General features: G+C 43.3%; 1 protein-coding gene and 1 pseudogene across 1 annotated transcript in view; both read right to left on the bottom strand.

Annotated features, from left to right (window-relative positions):
• Positions 1-27,093, bottom strand: part of NID2 (nidogen 2) — a 251,912-nt gene that overhangs the window by 138,274 nt on the left and 86,545 nt on the right. Inside the window, exons 3-8 of the mRNA XM_078659743.1 lie at positions 21,452-21,684; positions 19,983-20,680; positions 6,003-6,152; positions 5,670-5,915; positions 5,052-5,252; positions 1,962-2,186 (exon numbers count right to left, since the gene is read on the bottom strand). Coding sequence (XP_078515869.1) covers positions 1,962-2,186; positions 5,052-5,252; positions 5,670-5,915; positions 6,003-6,152; positions 19,983-20,680; positions 21,452-21,684 — 1,753 coding nt within the window. The remainder of the gene's footprint in view (positions 1-1,961; positions 2,187-5,051; positions 5,253-5,669; positions 5,916-6,002; positions 6,153-19,982; positions 20,681-21,451; positions 21,685-27,093) is intronic.
• Positions 14,167-15,482, bottom strand: LOC144782537 (uncharacterized; annotated as a pseudogene).

A 27,093-nucleotide genomic window follows, 5' to 3' on the forward strand; every position in this document is an offset into this window, starting at 1 on the left:
CCCCCCCCCCCCGGTTCTTACCTGTACTGGCCGTATCTGCTTTCAACATGTTAACTGGCTTATCCCCTATGACTGCTAGTGCTTTTCTGGGACTGCCTGTCTTAGAAGTTTCAAGACTTAGTGAGCTAGCCAGATCATATCCGACAGCGGTTTTGTAGCAAAACTGGGTGAAGGATCAGTTTCAAATTTGAAAACGCAGCAACTGCCTGGTTGTATCTTCTATTCTGTTGCATGTTTAAAGTTTTGGAGGAATGCTATGTACTTAGTTCGAGCTGTCTATTGGCACAAAGCAAGATGAGCCGTCCCAGCTAGGATACTGTGGTCTGGCCCAAGGGTGCCGTGCAAGCTGGGTTTTCAGGCAAACTTGAGCGCAGTGATTCGCATGTCCGCGGCTCTATAACATGCAACTCATTGCAACCTGCAGGGAACAACATAAGCACCATGCAATTTAAACCGGTTTTCTGCCCAACTTCCTATTTTGTAAACATGCATCATGGAGAGACTGATCGGCTTAATTTCCTGTAAATGGATCATTGCAAGGTCAGAGCTGAAAACTGGTAATTTTATTTACATAAAATATGAATGAGTTCGATGAAGTTCCAACCCAGGCTTCAGACTGTAGTTCAGATTTTTATGATCATTGCTGCCTCCTGTGGTAGCAGTTCCCCCAAACCCACGCTTGAGCACAGGTACACAGACCAGGGAAAGATGGATGATTTTAGTGCTGCATCTGTAACAAAATCAATGTCACTATGAGCAAATCACTTAATATCAATACGTCTGAGAAAGGGAATGTGATATTTGTGTCTAATAATAGCTAAATTAAGCTTCCCCCTACGTTCAAGTAATCAGATTTTTTTGGTTTCTGTATATTAACAGGGCCATAAACTTCATAATGTCATATGTAACTGATCCCATGTTTGAAATCAGTAGAGGCTGCTTAAATTATAAATCGGTGGGGCGAAATATTTGACCCACTTACAGGCACTGTAAGAAACTCTCTGTGGTCCCGTTATAAACTGTTTATAATTGGCCACGATTGAGAGCTCTGGAGTCGAGGCTGTACCAAGGTAGTGCGATTGTCTTACACTGCATGAAAGCATTTTTATAAAAAAATAAACCTTGTGTTCTTCTTTGGTCTTGCAAGGAGTCTCTGAGTAACTCCCCTAACTAATCCTAATGCTGCTAATATTAGGTAGCATGAAAAAAACACCAGGATTGGTTGTAGCGAGCTTCTTCGATGCTCCCTCTTGTACCGGGGACCTGCGCCTGCTCTCCACCCAGCTGTCTAAGACAGTTGAGCTGAGAGGTTTGAAATGTGCATGTCAGGCTGGCCGTCGCAAGACAGCCGGCCAAAGTGATATGCGCAGTTAAAGCTGGAGCAGACGCAGCTCTCTGCTGCCAATTAGCAGCTGTGGCCCTGCCATGCACTGCCACTCGGCTGAACTGAAAAAATAAATTGGTAATGAAATCTTTTCATTACCATTTTATTTTTCATGCTTGCTGCTCTGCCAGTGGGTGGGAGGGGGAGGTGATACTCCGCCGCCATAAGGGAGGAACCACCACTGTTTTAAATATTCCTGTTTCAATATAAATACATTATCAAGCCTGGCCACAGCTCTTAAGAGTCCTACTATATAAAATAGTTCAAATAAAATGGCTGCATAAGGGCATTCTTCCTTTACCCCTTTTCTTGCACCCAGCATCAGAACTGAGCTAAAGCCAGAACATCTGTACAATTTTCAACCATTTCACATGTACTTTGTTTTGAGATAAAGCAGTAGAGTTGACTGGGTGTGTTAACATTTACTATTTTTTTTTTATTTTGTACATGTATTTAGTAGCATCATTGGTGCACTATACAAAACAATTTCTACAAATCCGCTCTTTAGACTGAACATGTAGCTGAAGTTATGCCACCAGAAAGAAATAAAAAAAAAACTTATCAGAAAGTAACATACCTTGCACGGGGCCAATATGGTTTGTCATTGCATATCGAAGGACACGTTCTTCTCTGCTGTAAAAAACAAACACTCGCTCAACTTGAAGCTTCTGCGTGCTTGGAGGAACTCGTTGGTCATGAATACAGTCCTCGTATGTAATGTTCTGATGCAACCGGTAATAGTATTTTTGTGATTCGCCTCCAGAAGAAACTGAATATTCTCTGCGGGTCGTAGATGTCACAGCTGTACACAAGAAACAAAAAAAACACTTTGAGAAGCAGGGGCTAAAAAATGCCTACCTATAAAACCGAGCCCTATGCTACTGTTGGTAAGAGTGTTTTACCAATAATATCAAAGTATTAATATCCACCTTCACTTATAATACCTCCACAATATGGACTATCAATAATTCATCACAGCAAGTATATGTGAAGCGAAGTATAGCTAGAAATCCACAGATATGTGTATCATGCATTGTTGAAGGGTCGATATATGTGCAGGTCGATCTTACTGACAATTCCAGTGGGGTTTTGTGAAAAATGCATGGATAAGAAGCCCCAAACTTGCATTTTTTTTTTAATTTCAGTTCCAATCCCAGCCATATAACATCGTAGTGGTAAGGGTGAGTTTCTTGTATTTAATTTTCATGAACTCTCATTTAGATGGACTTGAATGGTCATGAAGCAATCTCTCTTCACTGAAGTAAGGTAATGTACAACGACCTCCCTGCCACAATACTGTAGCATAGAAGAGTATTGCTTGAAGAAACACCAGACTACTTAGACAATACCAATGACAACATGCAGAAATTATGCTACACATAATTCAAGAAAAAGAAAACCTTCATGGCATCCTGTAGGCTGTATCACAGCACGTATCTGCCCCTTTCAAGCAACCTAGCCTGCCAATGGAAAAATCCACAACTAACAGACAAAGGTCTGCACCCTGTTGACTGTCACAGGCCAAGAAACTCTGCAATACTGCTTACAAAAGCTGTCTAACATAACAAAGTTAGGCATGTGTACTGACTAAACATATGGTCTGCCATGTTTAAAATTAGTGTAGTATTTATAATTGCTCGAGTCAAACATTGCATACAGAGTAAATCCAGGCTGCAGTTTCAACTAGTATGTTAATATCTTGGGTAGGTCTTACAAAAAAAAACTGACGGCGCTGAAGTATGTAGAGAAAAATGCACCCTGAATGACGTGTTTGCATTGCATTTTGTGGTAATTTCACGATGTTTTATCAAGAATAAACAATTAGTATATTTGATGGTATGAATTCTTAGTTAGCAAGCTGAATTTGTAAGCAACTATATCGGACTACAACCCACTAGAAACCCGGGACAAATGCACATACCTTTTTGCCGATTGTAAATGGGCCGATTAACAGAATCGGCCCGCTTGTAAATGCAAAAAGGGCCTTTTTGGCATGTACAAAGACTAAATAGCTATTTGGTAATTTGTTACTGAATCACAATTTGGGTTTTTCGATTCGGATTAGAAAGAGGCGTCTTAAGGGTGTCTCTTCCGAATAGAAACTTGCAGTGCCATATACAAATGTTTTTCGACCGAAATGCAATAGCAAAACATTCGTATTTTACCATCTATTTCAAGTAGGTGGTAGTCCAGTCGCAAATGGGAAGGGGTTCTTAAGGGACCCCTTCCCCTTTGTGAATGGTTGTAAAAACTTTTTTAAGGGCTAGCAGTGGTCCCAAGGATACTGGCAACTCTTAAAAAAATTTACTGAAACTTTTCATTTTTGTTTATAAACACATCTCGTTTTCCTTTAAGGAAAACTGGCTGCATTTATTAAAAGAAACAAAAAAAAGTTGCTATATTTAAAAGCAAACACAGACATGTTGGACTACTGTTCCCTGCAGGCAACTATCCTTGTGCTTTTAGCAATTCCCAATGGGTTGCAAATTACAACCTACCTAATGAATATTAATGACGTAGGTCAATTGCCCCCACCACCCCCCATTAGTAATCGATAAATGTGTCAAGGACACATTCAAACATAGGTGTTTGCGATTTCCTAATAGCGAATCACAAACATTTACTATTTGGAACTCGCAAAATAAAACCTACGTGCATGTGGCCCACTGACCTTAGTAGGAGACTGTGCACAGTATCACATTGGTGACATATTTGATAGTTCTAATAATTCCCATAGGCATTTTGTGTAATGGTGAAGTTACATATTGGACATCGCTTTACTACAACCATCCTGGAAACCTAGACAGGTACAGCGACTACAGCTTAGCAGAACCAGGAATTAAATCACACTGGACCCTCGGAACTGGCTGCAGATAGTGGAAGTGGAATGATGGGTGATGGTCTAGGCAGACGCCAGGGCAGAGTGCTAGCCCTTCAGCCATCATCCCTTCAATTACAATTTTATTTAAAAAAAACAAGTGGACTAGGAGGTGATGGACCATAATTAGAAATAAATTTGGATGGAGCTGACAATCTAAGAAAGACCATTCATGTGATTACACCCAGTGACTCCTTGGTGGGCTAGAAGGAGTTTATCGCTAGTGTAAAATCAAATTAGGGAAAAGAAGCTAGAATTGCTGATCTGTCTCTCAGCAGGAGCTGCTCATTTCCTATAGGTGAGAAGTGTGCATTGGGCAACAAGTGTCCTACACCAACTCACCTCGTCAATTAGTATTCCCTGGTGGCCTAGAGGGATCCACTCTAGAAGCCATCTGTACTGCACAGTCCCTCCTCCAAAAGCCAGTTGGGAATATTGTTGGACTTTTCATGAGAAGCCAAGGTACACATGTGGACATCACAGATCTATGTTATTAGAAACTGAAAGCCACACCAAAGATTATTCTGCAGAGGTCACAAAGTGTCAGAGGACTTCCAAGACAATGTCGCGGGGGCTTTACTAGAATATGTGGTAGGTAGCACTGGAACATTAATCTGCAGACTGCAAGGTGTATAGAAGTGTGGAATGAATTCTCAATATGTGTTGTAAAATTAAAACTTTCAAATATCATAAGACAAAGGTACTACCAAATGCACAGAATACTCATCGACTACAACCAACAAATATATTAGATCTTAGCAGAACAGAATACATATTGGCATGCCATACCTGAGCCAGAGTAGTGGTACAGCTCATTGTAAGGTTCAATCTGAACTGTGGCATCTTCTGGGATAAATGGAACCTGTCCTTTTATGGTTGTTTTAACGTTTAAATAATTCTGGGAATCAAGTCCATTAGCTGTCTGAGTAACATGAATTTTTTCTTCCCCAGGGTAGAAAATGACTTCTATATTGTGAGTGAATTTAGCACCTGAAATAAAAAATAGATGCACCCGTAAGTACAATAAATCACATTTGATTATGCCTACATCCTAATATATATATTAGCATTCAAATCAACTGAAATGAATAGTACGTCACTAGTGATTCACCAATATGCACTTTATATTTCAACGCGTATTTTCTTACATTTTTCATTCCATTTCTATATGTATGTGAATATATTGTTTAGACTGGGTTAGATCTAAGAATATGGAAACTGTCACATATTTGCCAACATCTCCTTGCCAATTTTCTTGATGCCTAGATGACACAAACTCAATAACAGATCATCTGCAAAAAGAATCTAAAAATTCAAAAAACTGAAAAAGCTCTCTATCTTCAGTTTGGTTAATGCCAAGCAAATGTTTATCTGTTTATCTCTTGGCATTTTGAAGCTAGGACTTACCAGTAATACTAAAGCCATTCTCATAGCCTGGCTTTTCTAAAGCAAAGAGCCAACCAAATAGACCTCCGATGGGGGACAATGGCAGTAGCCCCCGAGCAGCTACTGTTGGGATGTGGCTAATAGCAGTGTAGGCTCGCCCATCATTTAAAACAATATAGGCATGTAGATCAACATCCGAAAATTCGACAAGTTCTCCATTTACAAATATTCTTCCGCTCACTTTACCATTAACACGATGGGGTGCACCTGAGAAAATGATAAAAGGAAATTGCATCATTTACGTTTGCTAATGAAAGACCAAAAAATAATTTAGAAAATATATCGTATAGTTACCTTTTGGTAGACAATATCTGCCATTTCCATAGTATTCAGATTGACAGTGACAACAGAATCCATAAGTATAATCTGTGCAAAAAGCATGCTGGGAACACTGTCCATGGCTTTCCCCACAAGTGTCCTTTCGTGCAGCTTTATAGGTGTACACTAAATTCAAAGAAGAGATTAAATATATTAGTCTTTAGGATGCAATTTTAGAGAAGTGCTAAACGAATGAGCATTGAAGTCACAAATTATTCCACACAGAAATAAATAAAAAAATAAGTACGTACAAAATAAAAATACATCCTTATTTCTGCACCAGCCAGTGTGTGAACTCTTCCAAACAAAACACAATTATTGAAAGAATGTGTGTATATATTTTCAATTCTACTCCTGCATATGCTCCAGCCTCAGTAAGTAATGTGGAGACAACTAATCTCAAAGAATACAGACAGCCTGATTTAAATGTTGGCAAAGAGGGAACTCTGTCTGGTGAGAAACAGATTTTCCTCATAGCTAACATTATGGTCCACAAGACTGATTTAGAATTGGGCGGACGTAGGCTTGACGACAGTGAACACTACTCTATATCTACCGTGGTCTGATGAAGTGACATGAAGTAATGGCTGTCTGAGGTTTGGCTGTATGTCGGCCCTTCTAATATAGATGGGTGGACATACTGCCAATTTTCAATGCCCGGTCCACCATGAAGGAGGTAAGGAACATAAAAAAAGTGCTAAATGCTCCCTCGCATGGGATGGGGAGGAAGCACTGTTTTTTTTGTATTTCAAAAAGAGAATTCGGCTTTGGGATTTCCTTTTTGGGAAGAAAAAAAATATTTCAAGTCTGCTGTATGGCTCAGTCATGTTGATGGAGCCATCCATAAAACTTACAGTCCATTGGCAGGAACTGCCATAGCGACGGTTCCTGATAATGCTAGAAATGTCCCCTTGGGCCAGTGGACATTTCTAAATTTGGCGGGCAGCAGCTCCGTCAGGGAGAAGGAGTCATTCCCTCTTTTGCCCTGGCAGAGAAACAGGCCGCCGTAATTTAAATGAGGCCTATACCGCCCCCCCCCCCAGTACATCTCTCACATGCCACACATACAGCACACAGCAGCATCATGATCTTTTTATCCCTATTTGCCAGATCTTTGTAAACAATTGGTAAATTCCTGCACCCATACTTTCTAAAGAGCAGAATTATATAAACCCACAACTTGAGAAGATACTGTTATTAAACAGAGATGAACCAGAAGACCGCATCCTACATCTGGAGGAATACAAGTGCCCCAGATATATTGAAGTGGTGATTCACGGCTCTGATAGTGAAACTGTTTACAATCGGTTGAGACAGTCAGAAGAGTTACTACAATCAGTGAATTCAGTAAATGCTGCCTGGATGCATGGTCTTTTCTCTGTTTGCCTGCAACGTTACTCAGAGTCTAAAATACTATAATTTGTAAGTAGATCTCAATGTATTGTGAGTGACATTTGCAGTTGTATTTGTTCAAGATAAAATGAAAAATAAAGATTTTTTGGGGAAAAAGTATTAATTGAGTTTTGGGCGCATTTGGTTGAATTAACACTTCGAGCAGGGTGAGCGGAGACCACAACTGACTGCACAAACGATATCGACCAAAGGGCGGACACAAGAACCCACATACGGATAAAAGAGGTTCTTTTAAGATCATTTTCTTCTACGGGAGCCTGGTGCGCACCATAACATAAGGCGACCTGGTATAATAAAGGGGTATAATAAAGTGAGAAAATCAAAAGATAAGTGCAAGAATAACGCTGACCCATAATAACCTTGATGAAATCGCCGGTAATGTATAACGCGGCGATGAAACATGTTGGTTTTTATTAGAACAGGCACACGGCAAAGAATAAAGTGGGAAGTGCTAGTGGAGCCCAGTTCTTTTTAATTGAGTAGGTCCTATAACTCATATTCTGGAGGAAAGGTCCTATTGCTTAGAGGGTCACTCACGTAACTACACAGAGTTTTTTCTTTTGTGCACAGTTTTATCCCCTTTATTTTCATGGTTGGCAACTGCTGATGATGATATAGTGGGGAGTCAAGCGAGTACCAGTTTGACATATACCCCTGGTTGCCAACCCCCCTCCCCTTTTTTCCACTAGAGAAGGGTAGAGAAGGTCATTAGAGCAGCGCAGGGAACAAGTTTTCACACACACGTTTGATTTTATACATGAATATCCACACAGAGAGTGATGTGAGACAATGAAACAGGTAGTAGGAGATAGACATACCCACTACTGAGAACAACAGAAATAACGAAGAGGTGGTAGTGTTCACCTATTTGTAAGGGCAGGCACAGTGGTTTGAGGTGAATTAACACTTCAGCCATGCACCGATTCAGATAGAAGTATTGTACGATCAATAGTATTAAAAAATAAACATTACATGGCTGGCTGCTTGCAGATCACAAGTTAGAATTTCGTCAAAGCAGACTCGAGCTTCCATTCTTTTGGTTTACAGAGTTTATATGCAAAAATGAACGCTGTGTCCTCTTAAGTACTAAGCAACTACCCATGTTCTTTTAATTAATGTCATAACATATTTATATTATCATTGTCACTAATATTTATGTGTATTATTTATATTATTGTTATTCTTGTTGTAAGGACAATGATGTGAAGAAGAGTGTTCAAAGAAATGCACATCAGAAAAAACTATGTGCCACATTGTCATTGTTTTATGTCCAGAGCTCCCATGTTCGGACCTAGTTACATTTGTGAGATTTGTTTCAGCATCACAGCAATGATCATACTCCAATTCATAATCTGCCACCAAGTAGTGAACAGAGTCTGGTGTCATGCATTATTTCTTGATGTATACAAAGTAGCTGCAAGGCTGCACAAGAGAAAAGACAAATTACTTACCTGTAAGAATAGGAGGTCAGCTAATGTGAATGGGACTAAGACCCATAAGCAAATACACAGAGAGAAGGGTAGAAAAAGGAGTGTAAATGGGAACGACACCCATGCAACGAAGCCCTGTGAAAGGGTGAAAACCGTATGTAGCCCCCATGTAGGCACGTGGATAGTGAGCAAGTGGAGATAGTATCCATTGCCATCCCTGTGTAGGGTAAAAAAGTGTAAATAGTACACATGTAAAATGGACAATGAACCCCTGAATGTGTACCCAAATGTCCATGAATGTGAGATAATGGACCACTAAATCCTACTGAACAATCCCATGCAGGATAAGTAGGAGATAGACAATTCCATAATGTAATGTACCACAATCCAAAACATGTATGCATATGGTAGCTTAACCGCACAATATACTTTGCAGTCAGTAAGTGTTAATGATGTGCGAAAGTAAACTGCGTAATCATACCGAAGCATACATTAGGCATCGGAATAGAAATGCATTGAAATTACATTTGCTGAAAGTTATAGTATAGGGTGAGCGTGTCACAGAAGTCCTGTGTGACACACTGGAGATCGCACTGTGGCCAGCTTAGCAGAAATGGCAACTAGCTCAACAGTTCCTCAAACACCATGAAGCACAAACTGTGAAAACGTGCATATAATCCCGTGGTTTGCTCACACATTGAGTATGTTGATGCAGTACAAATGGGCTTGAGGCGGACCACTGAAATGACACCCACAAGTTGTATAGACATAGCTGCCAAGGTTTCAGATTGCTATGTGTGACATTTTCATAATTTCAGTGTAATTATGAGTGACATTTCAATGACTATGAGTGACACTTTCTTGCTGGCAAAATCAAGCAATGAAGACGAGGGAATCATGTAAATATCGAAAAGTACACCCATTTGAGTATAGCTGCTAAAGCTTCAGATTGATTATGTGTGACATTTGCATAGATTCAGTGGATTTAAGAGAGTCAGGCAACGACTAAATATGTAACTCATAGAGTGGCAATTACTTGCAATCAAAATAATGGAACGAAGTCAATGGAAATAGACAAATAGCTGAAATTAACCTCATTTGAGCAACAGGAAGTCGAACTCAGAAGCAGGTGCTGAAACAATCAGCACCCTCCACCCCAGGCTCTTCAGTACCACAATGCGCCCCCGAGTCAGAGCGTGATCCCCTAACGCCTGCCTCCAACCCTCCTAAGCAGCAAGAGCACAGTGCAAAGTCGGTCCCCCTCAAGCACAGTGCGCCGGGCCACAGAATTTTATTGATTTAAAGAGTTTTATATAGAGCTGGCTAGACTAGGGTGACCAACCGTCCGTAAATTTCATGGACAGTCCGTAATTTCGGCCGTCTGTCCATTGTCCGTGAAGGATTCTTTAACGGACGCCATATGTCCGTCATTTTAACAGGGCACCGGTTGCCTCACCCTAAAGCCGGCAGAGCTTGCCCCCACCTCCCTTCTTCACTCCGATGCTGCACCAAAGCTCCTCAGATACTCAGCAGCATTGGAGATGCACAGCGGGATGGCAACCCCACACCTCCAGCCCTTGATGACCTGTTAAGAGGTGCTTCGAAGGCGACTGAAAGGGAGGGGCTGCAGGTTCAGGAGCAGCGACATCTATTCACATGCAAACAGCCCTGAATGCATCATGTCTCTGCAGTTTAGAGGGGCCTCACACATTCCATTTCTACCCAGGGCCCCAAACATCCTAGACTCGGCCAGATTACACCCCTGATTACAACGAGGCAGCATGTGCTTCTCTTCACCGAGCAAACCTCGGTTCTTCAAACATGCAGTCGATAATGTAATAAAATAAAGAAATGGCACAATCGCACCCACACTGATTAACAAAGTATGGAGGACAATCAGTTCAATCAGTTCTCTTAGAGTATCTCCTGTAAGTACTGTACATCACAGTGGGGGATGGCATTTTGGACAGAGAGCCTGTCTTCGTTGTCTTGTGCAGGAGGGGGCGAGGAGCCCAAGATGAATACTGCATGCCCACCCCTGTGCCCACCCTGGTGGATCCTGTTCCCTCTCCTGTGATGGCCCCTGCCCTCCCCTCAGTGATGGCTCCTGTCCCCCCCATGTGGTGGCTCAAGTCCCTCCCCCCCCCCCTGTGATGGCTCTTGTCCCCCCTGTGGTGGATCCTGTCTCCGCCCTGGGTGGCTTCTGTCCCAGTCCTGGAACGGCCCCTGCAGCGAGGGTGAAGTTCTTGATGGGCCTCTTCTCAAAAGGGCTCAGCTCAAAATTAATATGGAAAGGTGGGCGAGTAAGTAAGTGAAGGGATGGGTGAATGGCTGGATGAATTAGTGAAAGGGTGAATGGATGAATGAAAGATTGAATAAATGGATAATGAGAGAGGATGGATGGATTGATGAGTGAGGGGAAGGATGGAGAGAAAATGTAAATAGCTGGATGTATGGGTGGAAGGGTAGCTGGATGATGGATGAGGGGAAAGATGGATGAGGGGAAGGATGATGGATGAGGAGAAGGATGGATGGATGGATGATGGATGAAAGGAAGGATGGATGAGGGGAAGATGGATGGATGAGGGGAAAGATGGATGGATGAGGGGAAAGATGGATGGATGAGGGGAAAGATGGATGGATGAGGAGAAGGATGGATGCATGAGGGGATTGATGGATGGATGAGGGGATGGATGAGGGGATGGATGGATGAGGGGATGGATGGATGAGGGGATGGATGGGTGAGGGGATGGATGGATGGGTGGGTGAAAGGATGGATGGATGAGGGGAAGGATGGATGATGAGGGGAAGGATGGATGGATGATGAGGGGAAGGATGGATGGATGGATGATGAGGGGGTGGGTGAAAGGGTGGATGGGGAAGGGTGGATGGATGATGAGGGGGTGGGTGAAAGGATGGATGGATGATGAGGGGATGGATGATGAGGGGGTGGGTTAAAGGATGGATGATGAGGGGAAGGATGGATGGATGATGAGCGGGTGGGTGAAAGGATAGATGGATGATGAGTGGGTGGGTGAAAGGATGGATGAGTGGGTGGGTGGATGGTGGGTGGGTGAAAGGATGGATAAGTGGATTGGATGGTCGGTGGGTGAAAGGATGGATGAGTGGGTGGGTGAATGGTGGGTGGGTGGATGGTGGGTGGATGATGGGTGGGTAGGTGGATGAGTGAAATGATGGATGGATTGATAAGTGCAAGGGTGAATGAATGGACATATGAGTGAAAGGGTGGATGTAAGGAAGGATGAGTGAGTGAAAGGGAGGGTTGATGGACAAAAGTATGAATAGATGTGTGAAGGAGTGAAATGATAGATGGATGAATGATAGGGTCTATGGATGGATTCATGAGTGGATGAGTAGATGGATGGATGGGTGGGTGGATGGATCGATGGATGGAAGGAAGGATGGCTAAGTGAAAGGGTCAATGGAGAGAGAAAGGGAGGATGGATGACTAAAAGAGTGGATGGGTGGAAGGATTAGTAAGTGAAAGGATGGCTGGATTGGTGAAAGGGTAAATGGCTGAATGGATGAGTGACTGGATGGATGGTATGAAGAGTGGATGGCTAAGTGTACAGATGGATAGGGTGAAAGGGTGGATGGATGGATGGATAATGGAGGATGAGTGAAAGGATGGATGAGGGGATGGATGAAGGGATGGATAAGTGAAATGATAGATGGAAGGATACATGATGGATAGGTTTGCAAATGGTTGAATATGTTTGGAAATGGCTGGGCTTACATATATACTATTGCGCGACCTCTGATGTGTCTGTAAAACGTACCTCCTGTCCTGAATTTGTGTCCTGAATTTTGACCCTTTGTCCTGAATTTTTACACTCACCGTCCTGAATTTGCTCCAATGCTAGTTGGTCATCCTAGGCTAGACCTGAAGGTATCAGAGCGCTTTACATAAGGTTCCACATAGTTGCAAATTTACATCAGTTACATATTACCAATGATACCAGTAAAAACATTTAAGGAGCATAGAAGAAAAGGAAAATGGAGTGAGAAGGGTAAGGGGGTAGGGGAGAAAGGGGTAGGGTATAGATACAATGGAGAGACAAAGGGAAAGTCTGCCCAAGGTCCGGCTGGGTAGGTGACGGCCGAGGGGAAATCCGCAGCCCATCTCCTCTTCAGCTATCAGGTAGCTCTACCGAGCATTGGTCAAATAGCTAGGTCTCAACAGAAAAACATTAAAGGGCTAGAAGGCAAGAAGAATGGAGCGTAGAGGGGGAAGGGGGTAGGGTGAAGGGGTAGGAGGGAGATACGACAGAGACAAAGGAACGTCTGCCTAATGTCTAGCTGGGTAGGTGACAGCCGAGGGGAGATTCACAGCCGTCTCCTCTTCAGCTAACAGGCAGCTGTTAGTAAGACCCTTGCCTCAGGGATCCATCGGGTCACTGAAGAGCTACTGGTGTTATGATTTTCATTTATTTTAACTGAACATGGAAATCTTTAGATGGGCCTAGCATAACAAGCTCATTTTAATCTTTCTAATTAGCATGTATCTTTATAATAGTGACAAATATTTACAAATCTCAATTGTATAAGCAGCAGGACTCACTTTCCCCTCTTCATATTGTTTTACAATATCTTGCAGTTCAGAGGTTTGTCTTGTGAGGGGTTCAGAGAATGCAGGAAGGGGTAGGTTTTCCTCAAGTGCGTAGGTGGTGCTTCCTGTTGTCACCCATTTGGGTGATGCTTTATTTGTAGATGCCTTTTTGCATTTCAAGTGCATGTTTTTGGTATGCGCCATTCCAGCTGCAGTGTTAACTTGATGGTTCCTTTAGCTACCTCGGTTGTTAACTTGGGCAGGTTGGTAAACATGGTCTTAAGCATAGGTCACTGCTCTTCTTATGTCCATTCTTTGTATTCTTATTGTGTTAGTGGTTTGCCATGAACAACGATTGCAATTGATGTTCTTCTTGACTTACAGAACAAATTAACTGTTTACTCCATTGGTCTTGAACTTGTAGGTCTTTGAATTTAGCCTATGCATAAATGCATTAATAGGAATAAAGCACATTTCTTCACCAAGTCGTGTCAGGCTAATTTCTTTGCCGTTAACAAAACATCGAACCCTTTAAACAATTTCTTGTCTAGTACGGTTTATAGCCAAAACAGTTTTGTCCCATTGGACTTTCACCTCGTCATGGTAACATAGGGCCAGCCTCATCAGTGCTGGAACAACGCTGCAGCAGGGATGATACCATATTTAAAGGACCCTTTGTGCAGAGGTTTATGTATGATAAGATTCAACACAATACGTCGACCAGTCCTCACGTCCGTTGTTCTCTTTGCTTATGTTTTACTAGCGTTGATGACCCACTGAAACTCTTCCCACATTCACTACATATGTATGGCTTCTCTCCTGAGTGAGTTCGCCAATGCTCAGTTAGGGTTGATGGCCGATTGAAGCTCTTATCGCATACATTACATGTAAATGGTCTCTCTCCTCGGTCTCATAAATGTTGATGACTGAATGAAGCTTTTTCCACGGTCACTACATGTATACGGTTTCTCTCCAGTGTGTAGGCATTTGTGTGACAATAAAGCTCAGGAATCAAAAAACCTCTTCCCACATTCACTGCATGACTGTGGTTTTTCTCCTGTATGGCTTCGCTTATATCTTACCAGTGCAGACAACACTGTGAAACTTTTCCCACATTCACTACAATTATATGGCTTCTCTCCAGTGTGTGTTTGCATGTGTTTGACGAGGGAAGATGCACGGCTGAAGTTTGACCCACACACATTGCATGTAAATGGTTTCTCTCATGTATGTATTTTTATGGGACACATAAGTATGAATGATTGAGAAAAACTCTTCCCATAATCACTACAAGTATACGGTTTCTCTCCAGTATGTAATCGCTTATGTAGGACGAGTGCTTGTGAGTGGCTACATTTTCTTCCACATGGATTACAAAAATATGGTTGCTCGCCTGTGTGGACTCGCTGGTGTGAAATAAGGGTTGATGAATGACCGTAACTTTTCCCACACTCACCACATGTATATGGCTTCTCTCTCGTATGTAAGGTTTGGTGCCTCTCCAATGCAATTGATTGCCTGAAACATCTGACACACTCAGCACAAGCATATGGCTTCTTGCCCGAGTGGTTTTGCTGGTTTACACTTTCGGACTGATTTAAATGCTGCTCACACTCGGTCTGGTTTCTCCCTATTGTGTACTGCCTGGTGTTTCATCAAGTCTGATAACTGCATAACTCCCTTTCCACATTCTAAGCATATACATGGTCTTTCCCCTGCATGTGTGAAATGTTCTTTGAAGAAAGTAGATGTGTGGCAGAAATTCTCTCCACAATGTTCACATTTATAGAACCTTTTACCTGTGTGGGTTTGCAGATGGCGGATATGATCAAATGAAGCACTGCCACTTATCCCACATTCAGGGTGTGTGTATGGTTTGTCACCAGTGAGCTTTTGTTGGTGCCTCAATAGATTATCTGATCAGTGGGGACATTTATCAAGTTTCATTCCAGAGTATGGCCTCTCTTTCCAGTGCATCTCCTGGTGCGCGTGGAGGGATGATGAGGAACCCAAAGTATGCCCATAATCACTGCATATGAACATGTTTACACCTCCGTCTAATCACAGTGCTGAAATGAAGCAAAGCATTTTCCAGACACACTGTGAACAATTTGTTCCCAACTTCTAATTTCTGGTCTTTCACCTATCATAGAAAACAACAGGAATGTTCCTAATTTGAATGCAATTGCACAGGTTTCATAAGTTCAGAGCTTCAAGATCAGACGCATTCACTGATTTAGATCTACGATACTTTAATTTATTGTGGAGGATTGGTTTTAGCGATATGTGCCCTGTTGTAGAATCCTGTATGACGACTTGCTGAAAATATTCATGCGTAGCCCTGGAGTAGAATAAAAATCAGAGGGGAGGTTATGCTTTTCCATAAATATATCCAGAGGTTAAACCTATTCTGTGCACAGATGCACGTTATAGAAACAGCAGTATGAATCTCTTCTTAAATTCTGTTTGCAACAAGGTTCTGCATTGCCAGTCACTTTGACTGGAATGAAAAAATATTTCACTTTCTCTGTGCACATCTATGGCTTCCCTGGATGCAAAGGCTTGATCAGATTCTCTGTACCAATTCCTCTCTTACATTATGTAGTAGATGAGCTGTGTTTAACTCCGTCCTTCACGTTGCTTCTCAGTGAGGATTTCCTTTGCTCTGAACACAGAGCCTTAACACGAATCCCACTACTAATGTAGTGTTTGAGAATAATTCATCTTCATAGTGATTGCTGCACTTGTTTGGATCTGCCCCTCCTCCGAGTTCTTCTTTGCACCGCTGGAGGTTGGGCCCTGACATCTGCTGTGTGTACTTCTGAGGTCATACTAGGAGGGACATGGCACCAAATGGTCGAATAACTGACGATATCCACAACAAAAAACATAAAAAAGAAAACAGAAAAAAGAGAGACTACAGAGGACAATTCCAGACTCCAATCACTAGGTGGCAGAATAATGCACAGCATGCGATTCCAAAAAGGAGTCACTATGCAAAACTGATTTTGCTATTGGAATTGCATAGCTGATGCCCTCTCCATCGTTCTACCTACTGCCTCCAACCTCATTTTATCTTTGCCTTGGGGTGGGACTATAAAGGGAGGCAACAGCATTTCTAGAATCAATCTAGTTACACTAGTTGTACCGAATATGTATATGCTAAACTTCACTAATGTGTGACATAAGGTTATGTCATCTGTTGGCGAAGACCTAGATGAGAACTAATCAACCTCTTCTCGTGAGGAGAGTCGCAGCATGTTGCCAAATTACTTCATCCGGACTACCCTGTTCTACGGCTTGAAGATTGTGTATCACCTTCCTTATACACCCATTTGACGTAGTGCATTGTAATGGCTCTTTTCCCACACAGGGAGCAGTGCGGTCCCTTTCATTCTGGAGCTGATTGTCTTTGTCATTCCTCTGATCTCAACTTATTTTAGAGTTGAACCCAAGTGTGCAGGCTTGTCCCACTAGTGTGTTTTGACTTTGTCCAGAGGGCTCCCTTTCTTTTGGTGCTGAATTGAATGTTGAGTGTTTGACGGTGAGGGTTGTTTCCCGAGTTCCGAGCCCGTTCACCTCAGCCTGAACAAACAGAGTCTGAGACTTAGCGGGTATATTCTTTTTTTAGCACCGTAAACTATTTTTTAAGAATGGTGTCTGTAATGTTTTTAATGTCTAGTTCTAATGATACCAACTCTTCAACATCAGAGCCCAACTGTTCCCCAAGACTCTGTGGTCTCTTTGGCCATTGCTCTTCATCTGTTTTTCGTCCACCTTTTTGTTCTGTGCAAGAAAGCCTTACACACCTTACAACCTTCTGACTTCTGGTCCCTAAGTAGGTTGCAGAATGCATGTGGGCTCTTCTGTTTTAGCTTGTGGTGACACTGAACAAATCCTAAAAAATGTGTTTTCATCCTTCCTGGTGTAAGGAAACTGATCAGACCCTGGGTTTACAGCTGACCCCCGTCCGTGAATTTTGCAACCATCCCTGTGGTCATAGCTCAGATAGAATAAAACTATCCCTTTTGATTTCCTACACCGTTGTTACAGCACTCTGGTGCGGATGCAGCTTAGACATCAAATTTCTGCCATCGTGTTTGTTGCTCCTTCTCATCAGTGTTAGACTATCATTGAATCGGAACACTAACTAACTTCCAAACCCAATGACAGAAAAAAAATCTAAAATAGAAACAGTGTACTGGCCATTGTGGGATTAAAATCAGTGTTAAAAAGGGGCAAAACGACTCCTCTGGTTGACCTCCACAAGGAAGACATACTAGGGGATTGCTCTTCTAGACTGAACCACTAAATGGAATAAATGTGCAGCATCTGAAACTAGAATAGAACAATGAAGCAAAACACAATGTGCTTCTCCATGACCTTGAATGGTCCAACACTCTAGAAACTGCATGCAACAAAGTGGATGTCAACTTTCAAGAACTACTGGATAAATCTGAAGATATTTTCAAGTGATCTAAGAATGGCTTACCACGGCTCATTTACAGCTGGTGATGGAAAAGTTTAAAAAGAAACCGGGGCCTCAAACAATGATATAAAATATTTGATGTTTCCTGATTTACCCTAGAAGGGACCCCTAAATTAGGCATGCTTTGCACAGATGTTTAAAACAGTCCTTTATGACTTAAAGGGCTGTGTGTAACGCATTTATTTATAATAATAATATTAATATTGTAGGAGTAAAAAAGAAGCATACATGGAAGACAAACCTATTTAAAGGTTCTGCATGCAGGATAATGGGATGTCTCAGGCATAAAAGTGAACTTCTGTTATTTAGTGCATCCCATGAGCACCAAGCAGAGTTCAAAGAACAGTGGGAGAGTCCTCGTGTGCCTAGACAAGAGATAAATTCATTGCAGAATCTACTTTTCGAGATGGATGCCTTCTCATCCAATCTTCATTCTGTGAGAGAGACATTAATCTACTGGCAGTGTGGCACATGCAGGGCAATTAATACCAAATACATGGAACAAAGGAAATCCTTATCAAGCAATTCCATAAAGACGTAATTTATGGGATGAAAAGTGGACAAATGCTTAGAAGAGAACCAGGATAATTCTTTAATCAAGACACGTTTTAGTATTCACAACAGATAATAACAAACCAGAGAATACATATGGAGAAGAAAGACGGAAATGGAGATGGCCTATGTTCGTCACAAAGATTTATGCATGAAATGCCACTGAGAAAGATGCGATAAGCTTAATGCACTTATAACCTACAAAAATGATAAGCAATTCACTTTCAAAAGGAAAACAGATGACGGTAGGGAAGAAAATGTAAACTGCTAAGCAGTAATTGTAGTTTTTGATAATGTGCCACACCATTAATCAAGCTGTCTAATTCTATGGGTTGCATTACAAGTATAGACTTAAGCATTACAGAACCGGATATTCAATTTAGAATGGTAAGCATGGAATTACATTACCAGCAGTGTTAATTTAATCCAAGTTGAGATGGTAAGATGATGATCACTAATTTTTAAATTATTTCTGGTCTAGTAAACTTGGAAAACCAGTTATCTAATAGTTAAATTAAATCATGTTAAGCTTAATGTATTTGGTGTACAGTTTATTAAGCAAACTACAATAAGCTCAGCAGATCAGCCCCATGGGAACATGTGTGCCTCTCAACATTTCCGTATTAGTAATAATGTAGGAAAAGTATGTAATTAGGCAATAGCTACTAAGGTAAGTGAAGCAAGTTAGTCTAAAAAAACATCATGACCACAAAGTATGTAAACATTTTCTAACTTCACCTTCCTGCTTTTGTGTACATAAAAAACCCTCAAAACCTCATTTTGCAAACCACGACCTGAAGACCAACTGATATCTCCAGCAGTTCCCTCACTTTAAAGGCACTGTTCTCACAAGAGATTATCTCCTCCAGTTTATGCATATTCGTTGCTATGAAGTGGGAACTTATGCTGCACTCTGAGAGGATTCAAAGGCTGCAAATCCCATCATGCAAGTTCGTTCTGAGAAAAAAAATTGAGGCCATGTGGAGTCAAGCGGAATCGTCCCCCAATCCCACAAGGCACCTAGGCACACTCCCATGTGCCCACACACTTTGCTCAGACCCTTTTGAGTGAGTAGGCACATGGCATGTTTGGAGATCTCATCCATTGCTGCTTGGCACAATCACTGGTGCTATTTGTTAGATATAAGGCACTGGATACTGGGCATGCCAAAAGCCAACCCCTTTAGCCTAATAAACTGTAGGCACAGCTGAAGGCCCTGATCACCAGGTACTGAGGCTAGGATAGAAGCAAATAAGGGCATGTGTTAAAATATTCCATTACAAAATAATTAATTGACATAATAATAAAGAAACTTCCAACAACTGCATCGTTTCAAAATGATTGTGTTAAAAGTAAAAGGATGGCTTTCCAGTGTATATACTCTTTGCTGTCACACCTAAATGCTTCCTTTGCCACTGAAACATTTGTCAGTCACTCTCCAAACACACAGTAGATCTGGATTGTACAATTGCAAAAACAAATTTAAAAGACATATAACTTACCACTACTATCAACACCTAGATGGACCTCCTCGGCTGCATCTGGTGGTCTATTTTGAGAGGGTGGAAGAATAACCTCTCCCTCGGGGTAAACGGGAAGAATCTCCATTTCTGATGGTACAGCACCTCCATCTGGGAAGGAAGGAACATTCTCATTGTATGATGGCCTTTCCTCAGACGTAGGGACAAATGAATCCCCTCTGTTTACGGTTATTGGTGGGGCTCTTTCATCAACTGGTTCTTGGTATTCCTGGTCTATGTCCACTTCTTCTGGAATGTCCCCACGAGGCAGGTTACGCAGCACCTCGGAAAATGATGGATTGTGAGTTTCAGGTTGGGACAATAATGGTTCTTCATGTTCAAGTTCACTCTGGTCCAAGTGAGCAGGAACATCAGCATTAGAAGGCCGAGAATCATCTTCAGAATGTGCATAAAGCCTTGGAGACACATTGGTGGGTACTGGTAATGGGTACTCAATTTCATCTTCCTCCTCACCATAGAAGGATTCAGGATAGTTGACATTTTCATTACTAAGATCTGGATACAGATCTTCCCCTTCATTGTTTTGTGTGCCTTCTAGTGTTACCACAGGGTGCACCCCTGGCGCCTTCTCACTCGCCCCTGCAGGAATGACATTGTCCATGTGGGTGATGCTACCAATGTGAAAGACCCATAGTCCTGGAACTCTTACGTTGCTTTTTCTAAAAAGAAATAAAAAGTAATTTGACAATGCGGATTTGTGTTTTTTTTTATAACCGTATTGGATGCTGGAGTTAGGGAATGAGCATTCTAAGGAAGGCTAACAGGTGAAAACCACGATTAATAACACCAGCATTTTAGAAATCAAATTGAATACATTAAATGATATGTTTAAACAGTATTATGATTTATACAGCTGCAATTATTCTTCAACCACAAAGTCAAGCAGCCGCAATCCATACATTGCTATTCACCTTGAGATGTGCCAGCATGAGTACACCTCAAAGATGGTTACTGCATATCGTCTTATAACAGGACAATAAAGGGTACATCTCACAAAAGGATATACTTGTATGAATACATCCCAGTACAGATAATGGGGTTAAGCATGATATAGCACATTTGTATGAAGTCCTGTGGTTATTTAACCTACCAACAAATTATTTAATATCACTGCCTAATGCAATGGAAAAATTGCTTCAGTTTTGGAGATCTCTGGACTGACCCATAGCTAACAGGGTCCAGCGTGCAAATGCAAGAGTCACCATTTTGTTTATGGCAAACAACAGAAATTGACTGATTTCACTAAAAGTAATAAGAAAATGAAGTGTGTAAAACAAATACGAAAAGAACTAAAATTGAACAAAAGGAAGGATTCAACCCAATAAAACACTTCAAATGCATTAGCCTGTGATATGTCGCATTGTTATTCTCACTTGCCAAGATCTGAAGAACATCTTCAACATAATAAAAGATACATTGAAAAGACTCACTGGTAGAGATCTTTCACAGACTGTTCACTGCTGGTTATGCTATAATACGGGGCTTCTCTCTTCATGAAGTCTGATTCTCCTCGGCTGAAGCCCACCCGAGCTGGAAGTTCAAGTTGGACATAGTAGGATTCTTTGGGTCTTGTTCCAAAGAACTGAATCCCGTCTTCGGGATAAAGGAAAATGGCGTAGGCATCCGCATCGTCATACGCTACCACTGCCTGAAAAGTGTTAAACTGTAGACCGGGCAATAGATTAGAGAGGGGCATTTCAAAAGGGACTTCCATTAAGATAGATTTCATTTTTGCATCTGTAACATAATGCATATAAATCATTCAAGACAAGTAATCATTTTCAAGTAACCACAATTTAAGTAACTAAAGCAATGTTCCGAAACACGAAATATATATGAATTTGAAGCATTTCAAAAAGCAATGATAGGGACAGAATTTCTATTCATGGGATAGAGACCTATTCAGCAGACGAAATTGTGTTCCAATTTATTGTGTGTCCAATCATTTTTAGGTCTCGCCTGTCGATGCGCATGCGCATCGAGCAAGCGAGACTATAGGGGCTCATCCAGACTTTATCTAACTTGCAAGGAATCGTGGCGATTCCTTGCAGTGCCCGTGACTTTTAAGCTCAATGCGCATGTGCATTGAGCTTAAAAGCGCGTGCACAGCCGCCCGCATTCCTCCGACACCTTTGAAGTGAAGCTTAGCTTCACTTCAAAGGCCCGGCTTGTTCACACCCACATGCCGCTCTGCCCCGCTCCGCCCCCTCCCCTGAGTCATCCTGCCTGCCCCTTCCCGCCGTGTCGCATTTCTCCTCCCCCCTCCCCTCTCTTCCCTCCGTCTTGTTCTTCTTGCTCACTTGTCACTCTTTGCCCCTTACTTCTATCCCTTCCTTTCTATTCCCTCTCTGAACCTCCTTCTATGCCCATCTCCTGTTCCTTTCTTTTCTCCAACATTTGCCACGTCTGCTTTCCTCGTCTCCCCACACGTTTGCCTCCCTTTACCTCTGTTTCCTTAGCTCCTCGTTTCTCCCGCCTACTCTCACATCTTTCTCTTTTCTTTCTACCCTCTCGCCCCCACTTCTCTTCGTGCTCATCTGTTCTCCACACATTTCTCTCACTTAATTCTTCCTGCCTCAACTCTCCGCCTCCCGCCCCCTCCCCCTAGTTTTTTATTTTTTAATTAATTTCCTGCTGAAAGCCTGACGAGCGGTACATTTCCCGTCCCTTGAGCCGTCAGACCTCGATGTGCCGCCAATCATCTACTTAGCATCTGCATCGTTAGAAGTCATCCTGGCCACTTGCAAGCACCCTGGCAGCCTGCTCTGGCGTGGGGGAGGGGCGCCTGCTCTCATAGGAAAGCTGGCAAACAACCCAAGTGTAACTAGCGATAGCAGGAGCCAATTAAGATCAAAGCTGATATATGCAGCAATAAGCCTTCATCCCTTTAATATTCAACATTCTTTTTCACTTTGACACAGATCAAGAGGTGTTAATGCATATTCTTTCAAATGAGTCGAGCAGTGCTTTAAAGTGACAAAACTGTTATTTGTTCTTTCACAATCAATTAGTATCATGGTTCAGCCTACTCTGAATTGCTCTACAACTGGGGTGAAACATGCATCCTTGTCGCTGCAGTGCCACAGTCTATTCGAGGCTATGTTCTGCTGCAGAATAGCTCGAAGGGGCCTATAAACAATAGACCGAGCACACCCTTGGAGGAGCACGCGGGGGTGCAGACATTTTGTTCAGTTCATAAACGATCTGACAGATGCTTGCAGGTATGCAGTCATTTTTAGCAGGAGTAAAACAATTAAAAATGTGCTTCGGGGTTTGAGGCGCTCCCATTTGCATCTGACAAAATGCATTTCTCCAAGCAGACAAAATGTCCTAATGTTAACACGTTCCGAACTGTGAATTCATTATTGAACAAGCAGGCTCTGAGCAGCAGATGCGAATGTAACGCTAGCCAATTCGAAGTAACAACACATCTTGTGACGATGGTGTGTTCGTGTGGAAAAGCACCCACGAGAACTCGTTATCCCTGCTATATAAAGAGGTCAGTTAGCAGTGATTGACTCTTTTCCAGGGTACTGGGTACTCGGCTATGTCACTGTATTCTTTTCTGTTGCACCTCTGTTGCAGTGGTGGACTGGGAGGAAACAGCAGCCCAGGAAATGTGTTTTTATCAGACCTATTGCATACCCAGAGAATGTAGGGAACGAGTCTGCCATCTACAGGCACCCTCACAACCCTCTCACCCTCACTCACTCTCACAACCCTCTCACCCTCACTCACTCTCACCCCCTCACTCACCTCACTCACTCTCACCCCTCACTCACCCCCTCACCTTCACTCACCCCCTCACTCACCCCCTCACCCCCTCACTCACCCCCCTCACCCCCTCACCCCCTCACTCACCCCCTCACCCTCACTCACCCTCTCACCCACCCTCTCACCCACCCTCTCACCCACCCCCTCACACCCCCTCACTCTCACACCCCCTCGCTCTCACACCCCCTCGCTCTCACTCCCCCTCGCTCTCACTCCCCCTCACTCTCACTCCCCCTCACCCTCACTCCCCCTCACCCTCACTCCCCCTCACCCTCACCCCCCTCACCCACACACCCCCTCACCCTCACACCCCTCACCCTCACACACCCTCACCCTCACACACCCTCCCCCTCCCACCCCCTCACCCACACACCCCCTCACCCACACACCTCCTCACCCACACACCCCCTCACCCACACACCCCCTCACCCTCACACCCCCTCACCCACACACCCCCTCACTCACACCCCCTCACCCTCACACCCTCACACCCCCTCACCCTCACACCCCCACACCCCCTCAGACCCCCTCACCCTCACACCCCCTCACCCTCACACCCCCTCACACACCCTCACACACCCTCACACACCCTCACACACCCTCACCCTCCCTCACCCCTGCACGCCTCTCACCCCTGCACGCCTCTCACCCCTGCACGCCTCTCACCCCTGCACACCTCACACTGCTGCACGCCTCACACTGCTGCACGCCTCACACTGCTGCATGCCTCACACTGCTGCACGCCTCACACTGCTGCACCCCGCACACTGCTGCACGCCGCACAACACCACCATATCACTCTGGGACGGCGCCACATCACTCTGGGACGGCACATCCACCGCCACCACCACATCCACCGCCACATCCACCACATCCACCACCACTACATCCACCACCCCATCCACCACCACCACCCCATCCACCACCACCACCGCATCCACCACCACCACCACATCCACCATCAACACATCCACCGCATCCACCACCACATCCACCATCACCACCACATCCACCACCACATCCACCACCACATCCACCACCACCTCCACATCCACCATGACATCCACCGCCACATTCACCACCGCATCCACCACTGCATCCACCACCACATCCACCACCACCACATCCACCGCATCCACCACCACATCAACCACACCCACCACCACCACATCCACCACCATATCCACCACATCCACCACCACATCCACCGCATCCACCACCACCACATCCACCACATCCTCCACCTCCGCATCCACCACCACATCCACCACCACATCCACCACCACATCCACCACCAACACATCCACCACATCCACCACCACATCCCACCACATCCACCGCATCCACATCCACCACCACATCCACCACCACATCCACCACCACATCCACCACCACATCCACCACCACCACATCCACCGAATCCACCACCACATCCACCACCACATCCACCATCACCTCCACATTCAATCGCTGACACACACAGCACGTTCCCATCTAATTGTGTGTATACAGTACAACATATTATATCCTATGTCTTCATTAACAATATAGTGTATCTGTACTGAATATATATCCAGCATTTCAGACTGCATTTCAGAGCTTTTAAAAATGTTTATGGCTTTTTTTTGTTGAAATTCTTTAGCATTGGCTACAGGAAACAAAAATGCTAAAGATTTACAAAAAAAACCCATAAACAATTCTAAAAGCACTAACTCTAATGCTGCGAGACCTATTGCATTTTCAATGCTTGTTGTCATTGCGGCCTCAACAGGTCAAAATAGAATCAATTTCCTAAAATGGGCCAGATTACTGAAAAAAATCCCTTTCTTTGACTCCTCAGGGAATTTCATACTATGTACTTCATTAGAACGACCATATTAATGATGTACTGTAGTCTTTTCAGGGCGGGCATAGAGACACTCTTGTTGTTTAAATGTTTTTGTTTTTCAAAAGCTTTCACATGCACCCACTAACAACCTCTGAACGATGGGGTAGCATAACGAATCATCAAGATAATGTTATCAGATCATAATCAAACAACAAATCAAAAAACCCAACTTCCCCTTCTCAGCCAGTCTATGTATTCTAGTGAATATTCCTCCTGTTGCTTTCAATTTTGTGAGTGTACTCCTGGACGTCAATCCACCAGAGCCACTCAAGACTAAGTCGCAACAGTACCCTGCTTTAAAGTATTTTGGGGTTGGGTGACACGCTGAACACTGCAATATCTGGGGCAGGTGAGCTCCCTGTATTCTGAGGACAGGAACTCAACATACTGTGCCAACATTCTCTACAATTGGGCCTCTTTTTTTCCAGATTTGCTGAGAGCTTTTCCATACCCAAGAACTACCAGAGCCTTCTTAGCCAAGCCTAAAGACCAAGTTCCCTCCCCTTAGAGTGCAGTGAGTGCCTGCCTAGCTGCGCATAATGCCATGATGATTGCTTTGCCTCTCCTGGAGGGTAGTGGGTAAGTCTCCATACTGGGAAGACCGAATAATCTGTAGGCGTGAAACTGTGGGATCTCTGTGTCAAAGAGTGTTGATGCGGGACATCATCTCCTGCTAATACAATGTAACTTGGGGCATCGACATAACAGGTGAGGGAGTGTGCCTATAGCCCCACATTTTCTCCTACATGCAGGAGATCTCTAGCTTTACTATTTTTGAACCCAAGCTAGTGTATACTATTTTATCTGTGAGAGTGTGTTCAAATTCCACCTGTTCAGATCTCCTGGTGCCAATGGTTTTCTGCAGAAATGTATAGCTGTCGGAAAGTAGGTGCTTTCACAATCCATTTCTCAAATGGAGTGAGTGGTCTGCTGCCATAAGGTTTAACTAAGGCTTGGGTGATCCAGTGCTGAATCTGAAGTAGTGCATGTGTTCCTTCTCAGGGAGACCATAGTCTTGTTTCAGAGGCTCCAAGGACTGAATGCCCTTGTTGTCAGAGGTCTCCTACGGGTTCACAAATGGCAGTGTGCCACACTATATACTCCAAGCCCACTTTTGCATCTGCAAATTCTGGGTTGTCAAGTATTGGGGACATCAGGGAAGGGACAGTTGTGAGGCCCTTTGAGGCCGCTTCCCTGTCCCATGCCTCCAGAGTAGCCACTACAACAGCGGAAGAGTAAATGAGAGACCGCTTTAGCTGTTTTCCGCAGCGTGTTTAATCAAACAGAATCATAAATAAAAATACATACATAAATACATGCATAGAAGAGCTTTGGGTGACCTCTCTTCACAATGTCTGTGTAGCTGTCATTCACATTGTTTCAGCCCATAGCAAGGAGCAATGGGTTGGT

This window comes from Lissotriton helveticus, chromosome 9 (assembly GCF_964261635.1).
Source record: "Lissotriton helveticus chromosome 9, aLisHel1.1, whole genome shotgun sequence".
Lineage (NCBI taxonomy): Eukaryota > Metazoa > Chordata > Amphibia > Caudata > Salamandridae > Lissotriton > Lissotriton helveticus.